Source organism: Bufo bufo, chromosome 10, assembly GCF_905171765.1.
Source record: "Bufo bufo chromosome 10, aBufBuf1.1, whole genome shotgun sequence".
Lineage (NCBI taxonomy): Eukaryota > Metazoa > Chordata > Amphibia > Anura > Bufonidae > Bufo > Bufo bufo.
Window position 1 is genome coordinate 16317848 of NC_053398.1, and position 9561 is coordinate 16327408.

The 9561-nt window shown below is 48.4% G+C and overlaps 1 protein-coding gene across 1 annotated transcript; it reads right to left on the reverse strand.

Moving 5' to 3' along the window:
- Window positions 1-380: 380 nt before the first annotated feature.
- FJX1 (four-jointed box kinase 1) lies at window positions 381-2647 on the reverse strand. The gene has a single exon (XM_040410122.1). The coding sequence runs from the start codon at window positions 2178-2180 to the stop codon at window positions 1005-1007; it is 1176 nt and encodes a 391-aa protein (XP_040266056.1). The 5' UTR covers window positions 2181-2647; the 3' UTR covers window positions 381-1004.
- Between the last annotated feature and the right edge of the window lie 6914 nt (window positions 2648-9561).

Genomic DNA, 9561 nt, shown 5'->3' on the forward strand with positions numbered 1-9561 from the left:
TGGGGTTGTCTTCTGCAGGGTCGGGCCCCATGGTATAACCAAAAACTCATTACTGGCCCTTCTGGTCAGTTCACCCCTAGATCCCAGTATCCATTATTTTATAGGGGAAATGCTTATTAAAGGTGCACATTGTTGCTGACTCTTTACGGCTGTGACAAATACCATTACAAAAACAGAATACAAAAGATACAGATGTAGCAGTGCCGACTTTAACTTTTTCGAGTGTCTCTAAGAAAAACTGTACAGCAGGTCTACCTGCAGTCCCATGTAAAAACAAGGGATGAAAACACATTGGGAGAGCAGACACTTACCCCTGACAAACTCAGCTCTGCTATGTCTGCAATAGGTAACAACCGTATTGGAAATAAAAACAGCACTGGCTTCGTGACGGAATTTATTTGGTCCCTCATTTCTTTTACAGCTGGTGGGGAATAAGATCCATTCCTGATAAATATTTCCGCTCCCCCGTATTTACAACATCAAACCCACCATCACCCCTGGTCGCCTTAAAGGGCCACACTCCTGATACAAAAGTTTCCTTATATAAAGATGCACCTCAATACCTGGAGAGTGGTTGACATCATTGCTATGGGGCTGACAGCGAGCTGTTGTCCTCTGTTATCAGCCTGGTCAGAACAGCCTCCTAGACAATTGTCAATGTCGTTAGTAGCTTAAACATGTTGAGTTTTAGTCCCTGAAATATTAGAAATATCATTTCCATCCCCATGGCTGGGAAAGTGGTCTCCAAACGGTGGCTTTCCAGCTGCTGCAAAACTACAACTCCCACCATGTGGCGAGTTGTAGTTTCAGAACAGCTGGAGAGCCCAAGGCTGGAGACCACGGCCCTAGAATCAGTAGTATTTGCCCGTCTGAAGACCAGACCCTTTAGCTCTATAGCCTACACCAGAAGACCCTTTGGTTTCCCCCGTGTCTCCCAGTACTGCCCTGCACCTGGCACTGGCCCAACTGGTATCTGGCTCTCTTGGGTTCCAGTTAACCCTTTATCAGCTGTACTTGCCTTGGCAGGTCTGTACATGTCTATATATTACCCCCACCCTATCCTGCAAGATCTGCGCCTCTTGCTCAGTCAGTAAGCCTAGATCCGCAGCCATGGGCTCGCTGGATATGTAAAGCGCGTGCAGCTCCTCAGCCGCTTTCCGCCCCAAATACAGTTCCCGCAGTCGCCTGACCACGCCCCTGCGGAACAGACACACCGTGCTTAAGAGCTGCCCGTTGTATTTGTCCCAAGTGTCCCGCAGGCGGTATCCGTGGACCAATCCGGCCTCGTTATCCAGTAGTACCAGGGTCCCATCCGGGGTGCGGTGTAGATTGTTCGTTCCTCGCAGCATGACACGTGAATCCCATTGGAGACTGAAGAGATTGCTCACCAGTCTGTCAAAGTTGGCAGTCAGATAATCAAAGAGAATGAGATCCCCCCATTGCGCCAGCTCCACCACCCCTGCGTGACCTGAGTGCAGTTCCTCGCGTAAGGGGAGCAACCTGCCATCCTCGGCACGAAGGGCTGGAGGTGGCAACACTGAGCTTAGATTGTGCAGCCAAGGGGTGAGGGTGACCAGTGACCCTGACGTCCATCCTGTGCCCCCCAGTTCAGCTTGTACTGGTGCCCATTGAGAGCCACCCACTTTAGAAAGAACACAAGGCGGCACAGTGTGCAATCCCAAAAGGCGAGAAAGGTAGAAAGAGAGGACCTCTCCCTGGATCTGCTCTGGGTTAATCCCATAGCGTACACATGCCCGACTCCCATCGGATAGAGTCACCAATCTGTTAGTGCTTCGCCCACAACCCTTCTCCATTGACACAATGCTCGCTGTCCGGGCAAACTCCTGCCAGTGTAAAGTGTACTCATCTGAGAAGCCCTGGGGCAGTGCCCTCTCCAGTGCCCGAGCCCAGAAGATCCCTTGCTCCAGAGGGGTAAAGGTCTGTGAGTGGTTCCCTTCATCGGTGTGCCCATATGCAGTAGTTCTATGTTCTGATTCTGACGGGTGAGCCTCAGTTGCTGGGGGTGTCTGCGGAGAGAGCGCAGGGAGGCGCAAAGCTCTGGGTGCCCTTTGGGGGAGATATCCAGGGTGATCAGTTGGGTGAGGGTCTTTCCATACCCAGTAAATACCCCCCACCAGGAGCAAGACTCCCGAAATAATCAGAGCCACAGCTGCTTTCATCCTGGAATAAAAAACCCTATTCACAGCGCCTGGAAAATCCACAGGCACCCTCAGGGTGCAGCGCTAATACTCCCTGGGTGCATCCTCTCAATCTCTGTCCAGTTTTCTCCAGGCAGATCCCAAGGGTTAGTATTTGGTCCTTTTCTCCTTTTGTGGCCAGTTCTTTGTGTCCTGGAGTAAAGTGCTGAAGATCCCACAGCGGGCACATTGCTGGATGATGAACTGGCGGACAACTACACGCAGCCCATTGTGTCCTGTGCGCAGCACATGCCGGGGGCTTTGTCTTCTGAGGATGAGACCCTCGTGCCAGCCAGGGTCTCCCAGTTCCTAGAAAGTTGCAGTCAGTTCCTGGTGTTGAGCCACCTATAGAGGTGGTGCAGACAGCATGCAGGGCGCGCTGAGGGATCAGCATGCAGCCTCTGCGCCTCGCTGCCTCTTATCTGTGGTGAGAAGCATTAGGCTTTGCATCTTCCAGATGAAGAAGAGAATATTCCCACACCCTCCCCAGCCCACTCATGACCCCGCAGCTCCTCCTCTTAAAGGGGGCTGAGTCTTCCCAGGCTAATTCGGAGACAGCATGTAAAGGATTCCAGATGCAGGAAAGGATGCTTTCCATTCCCAGCTTGAGTTGTTGCAAGTTGTCATTAACCCTCTGCAGGAGTAGCTACAATGCGATGGAGTTTCGCGTCTCATTTAACTGTTTGCGGGGTCCTGACTTCGACCCGGTTCACACATGATTAAATGGATGCAGATTTTGGTCTCGGATTTTCATGCAGCAAATCCACAGGGGTGAAAAAGTGCCAGCAAAGTGTATCCGATTTTAAGAAAAAAATAAAAACTCGCAGCGTAAATGAACAAGGTCAATTAGGGTGCGGTTTCTTCTGCGTGGATTCTCGTGCAGAAAAAAAACGCAGTGTAATACATTACCAGCGAAGGGAATGAGATGAGACAAATTTCACGTACGCTTTTTTTTTTCGTGTGGAAATTCACCCGGTGTGCGAATTTTGAAATCCACAGCATGTCAATAACGTTTGCGTTCTCTTGCGCAGATTTACTCTTTTCAATGCAAGGGGGAGATCTTTGAAAAAATCCACATCAAATATTTACCGTAAACCACAAGTAATACGTGGTTTTTGCGCAGAAAGGCACAGAAATCTGCACGATTAGCTTTTTTTTTTCCTTCTGTGCAGAAATAGACCTGCAGTGAAGATTTTAAAATCTGCAGCATGTCAACTGTTTGTGCGATTACGCGCCTTCTGCAGACTTCAATGAGATTGCTAATACAAACTGAAAATCCGCAACAAAAACCCTCAAAAAACACACCAAAACCGTGACAAATACTGCAGTTTTGTGTTTGCTTTTGTGTGGTTTTGGTGCAGATTTCATGCATACAAATTTCAACGTGCAGAAAAATCGGCACTAATTTCTGAGCATTTCTGCTGCCTATCCGCGCTAAAATCCGTAATACTGTATCTAACAGGGTTTTTTTGGTGGGGATTTGAGGTGGTTTTGACGCACATCTCACCCTTCGAAAAAAGGTGAAAACCGCAACCGTATTGAAATGCAGCGGATTTGGAATCTCGCACAGCAGGTCAATTTCCACACAGAATAAATCCACAAAGTGTACACGAGATGTATGTAAAGTCATTCAATTTGCTGGTGCTGAAACCGCACGTATTCCGCAAAGTGTGCAGGTGGCCTAATGCTGTTGAATTCTCCCCTTTGCAATGAGAGAGTGAAGTCCGCTGGATTTTCTGCAGCAAAAAATCCAAACGCATGTAATTCTTGCGTGTTTTTTGCTTTTTTTTTTGTAGTTTTTTTGCTGCAAAAAAAAATGCTGATTTTTTTGTCATATCTGAACCCAAAGTAATGTAATTAGTAGAACACTTTGCAATATATGAAATGACAAACTCAGCCCCCTGTACATCTGATACTCAGCTCTGCTACATTAGGACTGACCATGTTCCTACAGTGAGTTAAACACTGAATGAAAGGGTTAAGGCCTCTTTCACACTACCGTATGGCTATTTCAGTGTTTTGCGGTCCATTTTTCACAGATCCGTTGTTGTGGGGTTTTTTTTCCGTTGTGTTTCCGTTTTTCCGTTCTGTTTTTCCGTTCCGTTTTTCCGTATGGCATATACAGTATACAGTAATTACATAGAACAAATTGGGCTCGGCATAACATTTTCAAAAAACGGAACGGATACGGAAGACATACGGATGCATTTCCGTATGCATTCCGGTTTTTTTGCGGACCCATTGACTTGAATGGAGCCACGGAACGTGATTTGCCGGCAATAATAGGACATGTTGTATCTTTCAACGGAACGGAAAAACGGAAATACGGAAACGTAATGCGGAACCATTGAAATTAATGGTTCCCTATACGGACCGTATACGGAACTCAAAAAACAGCCCGCAAAACGGAAACAAAAAACGGTAGTGTGAAAGAGGCCTTAGGTTAAGATCTAATTGTAACATGTTTGATATTTATTTGATGCATCCATTGTTTACATTAAAGTATCTCCTTGTTTATAAACTTGGGAGCAAAGAGTTAATACGACCCCCCCCATAAAGCCGCAGCCTCAGCACATTGTCCTGCGGCCCACCTGCTCTGCAAGGGTCAGGTGTCAGGTCATCCACGCAGGGTCTTAATGCTCCTCTGCTTGTATCTCCTAATTAGGATCTGCTGCTACTGTATCAATCCTGACTGAGCAGATCAGGAGCTCCCCCAAGAGGAACGACAGTGGAATTACAGTTAGGAAATGAGTTTTTGCCCAAGTATTTTTGGTTTTCCAGCTCCTATAAAAGGGTGTGACAGCTGCTGTAAAGGTCACAGTCTGCGTCTATTTTCACTTTTACTACATCGCATACACTTTGGTCCACTATTTATTTAGAAATTAAAGGGATTTTTCAAGTTTTATTCCAATAGAGCTTATTTACTGTACATTTGTAAAACACTTGGGCCCAGATTTACTAATCCTAAAGATGGCCTAAGTTTAGGCTGTGTAGCCCCCCCACCCCCACCCCCCCGCAAGATTTATCATAGGGGCTCAGGCTGGATGACAAATGTGTAGCAGGGATGGATACTTTCCTCTGACTTTATACCAGGGATGGGCAACCTTTGGCACTCCAGCTGCTGTGAAACTACAACTCCCAGCATGCACACTTCCTCCTTGGCCATATTGGGGACCGCATTTGCGGATCCGCAATACACGGGCACCGTTCCGCGTGCATTCAGCATCATGGATGCGGACCCATTCACTTCGATGGGTCTGCAAATCCGGAGATGCGGAACGAAAGCACGGAACGGAACCCTACAGGAGCACTACGGAGTGCTTCCGTGGGGTTTCGTCCCGTACTTCCGTTTGAGCAAAAAGATAGAACTTTTTGCGGAACGGCCGGATCGCGGACCCATTAAAGTGAATAGGTCCGCGATCCGCTGCGGCTGCCCCATGGACGGTGTTCGTGCATTGCGGTCAGCAGCACGACTACGGGGCGCACACGGCTGGGTTTTTTTCTTCATTTTTTGCCTTCCGTATACAGTCCGTATAGGGTACCATTCATTTCAATGGTTCCGCAAAAAAAACGGAATGTAGTCAGTAGGCATTCCATTTCCATATTTCCGTTTTTCCGTTCCATTGATAGATAGAACATGTCCTATTATTGCCTACAAATCACGTTCCGTGGCTCCATTCAAGTCAATGGGTCCGCAAAAAAAAAAAACACATACGGAAATGCATCCGTATGTCTTCTGTATCCGTTTCGTTTTTGCTGAACCATTGAAAATGTTATGCCCAGCCCAATTTTTTCTATGTAATTACTGTATACTGTATATGGCATACGGAAAAAACGGAACGGGAAAACGGAACAGAAACGGAAACACAACTGAAACAAAAAACGGAACAATGGATCCATGAAAAACAGACCGCAAAACACTGAAAAAGCCATACGGTCGTGTGAAAGAGGTCTAAGGCTACATGCACACAACCGTATGTATTTTGCAGCGCAAATTGCGGATCCGCAAAAAAAAAACGGATGGCGTCCGTATGGCATCTGTTTTTTTTGCGGATCCATTGTAATAATACCTATCCTTGTCCGCAAACTAGAACAAAAATAGGGACATGCACTATTTTTTTTGCGGTGCTACGGAACGGACATACTGATGCGGAACAAAATACGGTCGTGTGCATGAGGCCTAACTCTGATAGAAGTGAAAAGAGGATTCTAGGAGTTGTAGTCTCTGAACTGCTGGAGGTTGCCGATCCCCGCTATATACCGACTATTGGGTGACTTATTTTGAGACAGATTTTTACTCCAGAATCGTGAAGTAATTTGGTGCAAAATGGCGCATCTGAGGCTCCACCCACTTTCCAGTGAAACCCTATCCCTTCCCACTAAGACCCACCTCTTGTCAAGTGTGTAGGAAACCTGGGTCGATTCAATTAGCGCCACTTTTTAGATTTTTGGAACAGAAACATTAGTGAATCTGGGCCCTTGTAGCTCAAGATCTCTGCTTGTGCGCGGTCTGAGGGTGCGGCCACACGGTCAGGAATGGATCCCAAAAAAAGAGATAGTGTAAAGGACAAATGTCACTTCACCTCTTTTGGAATTCATTCCTGGTTTGGGCTTCCAAAACTGCATGCAGAAACCTGACCGTGTGGCCGCACCCTAAGGCTCCATTCACACGTCCGCAAAATAGGTCCGCATCCTTTCCGCAATTTTGCGGAATGGGTGCGGACCCATTCATTCTCTATGGGGACGGAATGGATGCGGACAGCACACAGTGTGCTGTCTGCAGCCGCAATTGCGGAGCGCGGCCCCGATTTTGGGTCCGCAGCTCCGCAAAAAGATAGAGCATGTCCTATTCTTGTCCGCAGCTTGGGGACAAGAATAGTCATTTCTATGGGGGCGCCGGGCGGGTGTGTTGCGGATCTGCAATTTGCGGGTCCGCAACACACCACGGACGTGTGAATGCAGCCTAAACGGGGGGGGGGGGGGGGGGGGGGGAAACGATCGTGTGGCCGCACTCTAATACTGGTGTCACTATGTCAGCCTGTAGGAACGCACCTCCAAATGGTAACACCCAGCTGTCAATTTAGTCCTACATTTCCAGGAGGAATAATAGAGGAATTGCACAATGCTAAATTCTACAGAAAGATGGTCCAGGATTGTTATTTAAAGGGAAATAATTTTTTTATTAAAACAGACATGACAGGTCCTCTAAGGCCTCATGCAAACGGCGGGTCAGCAATCCACGTCCGCCGTCCGCGTGCACCCAGCATCACGGATGCGGACCCATTCACTTGAATGGATCCCCAATTCTGGAAATGCGGAACGGAGTCATGGAACACCGGAAGCAATACGGAGTGCTTCTGTGGTGTTTCTTTCCGTGGTTCCGCACCGCAAAAAAATATGACATGTCATGTTGAATGGGTCCGGCCTGCAGCACGGATGTTGCCCGTGCATTGGGGACCGCAATTGCTGTCCCCAATGCACGGAACGGCCGCACAACGGGCGTGTGCATGAGGCCTGACTTTGATATCAATGTCTGATTGTTGGGATGAGTGATAGACCAGGGATCAGCAACCTTCGGCACTCCAGCTGTTCGAAAAACTACAACTCCCAGAATCCTCCTTTCACTTCTGTCAGAGTTAGAAGAGCAGCCGAGTAAGTTTGCATGCTGGGAGTTGTAGTTTCACAGCATCTGGAGTGCCGAAGGTTGCTGACCCCTGTTATAGATGATCAGCTGTTTTTACATGCTTGGGTGCAAGTAACCAGACACCAGAACTGCACAGCGCTATCCAATATGTAGTGGCCGTGCCTGGTACTGCAGGGCTGCTCCCCTTCATTCTCTATGGGACTGCTGACGGTAGGCGGGCCGTGTACTGGCAGTCCCATAGAGAGGAATGGAGTGGCAGCACGCACGCGCAACTGCTGATCCATTCATATGGAAAAGGAGGGGAACAGGATCCCTGGCAGGGGCGTACCTAGAGCATTTGGCAAACGGGGCGAACCCTTTGTTTGGCGCTCCCCACTTCCCCCCCAAGAAAGTTAAGAAAACATGCACAAACTTTTTTCAATGTTTTCAATAATATTTATTACAAATTTGTAAGCTCTATATCAACTTGAAAAAACTATAACTGTAAAACTATAACCCCCCCTTAATTACACCCCCTCCCTCCCCACCTTAATTACACCCCCTCCCTTAATTACACCCCCTCTCTTCTCCCCTTAATTACACCCCCTCCCTTAATTACACGTCACCTCCTCCCTTAATTACACCCCCTCCCTTAATTACACCCCCCCTTAATTACACACTCCCCCCCTTAATTACACCCCCTCCCTCCCCACCTTAATTACAAACCCCTCCCTTAATTACACACACACACCCCTTAATTACACAATTATTTACTCACATTTTGATGATGCCTCAGGCTCCGTCCGACCGCTGGTAATGGATCCTTCCGCTTCTTTAAAAGATCCGTGAAGGCGGCGCGGCGTCAGCGTCGTGACGTCATGTTGCGCACCGCCGCAATAATCCTTCCACAGAAGCCGGCGCCTGGCGGAGTCGCGTCGCGGTGCAGCAGTGGATGGAGGGGTGACTCCGTCATGGCACCCCCCTTGTGAGTGGCACCCGGGGCGGGCCGCCCCCCCCCCCCGCGCTCCCCCTTGGTACGCCACTGATCCCTGGTCATGTGACTGGTGGGGGTCCCAGTGGTCAGACCCTAATTGATTTGACCCTTATGCCCAATCCTTTGGAACAATGTGGCCCCACAGCGAAGATCAAACAGGGACCCACCAGTTAGGGTGCCATCTTTGTCACCCAGGACAAGGGCTGGAATTTGTTTGCCAGTCAACCCTAATCCCATGACCCTTGTCCCTATGTTTGGTAACATTTCCCCTGGAGAGGGTCCAACAGAGGTGCTCGCCACCTAAAGGTGAAGGAAGCTGGACCAACCAGAAGTGGGGCACAGTCTCCAGGTCCGTAGCAGCCGTACCTAAAATCTAAGGCTAAGGACTCCGTCTGCTGATACCTCATGCACACAAACGCATTTTCATTCCGTGTCCGTTCCGTTTTTTTGCGGACCGTATCCGGACCCATTCATTTCAATGGGTCCGCAAAAAAAAAAAACGGAAGGCACTCCGTGTGCATTCTGTTTCCGTATGTCCGTATTTCCATTCCGCAAAAAAATAGAACATATCCTATTATTGTCCGCATTACGGACAAGGATCGAACTGTTCTATTAGGGACCGGCCGGGATCCGTGTTTTGCGGACTGGATAAACAACCAACGGTCGTGTGCATGAGCCCTTCTAGTCTGGGTCCCAGATCTCGCTAATACACCCTGCATTTCCCTTTAAGCTTTGAAGGGTTTATA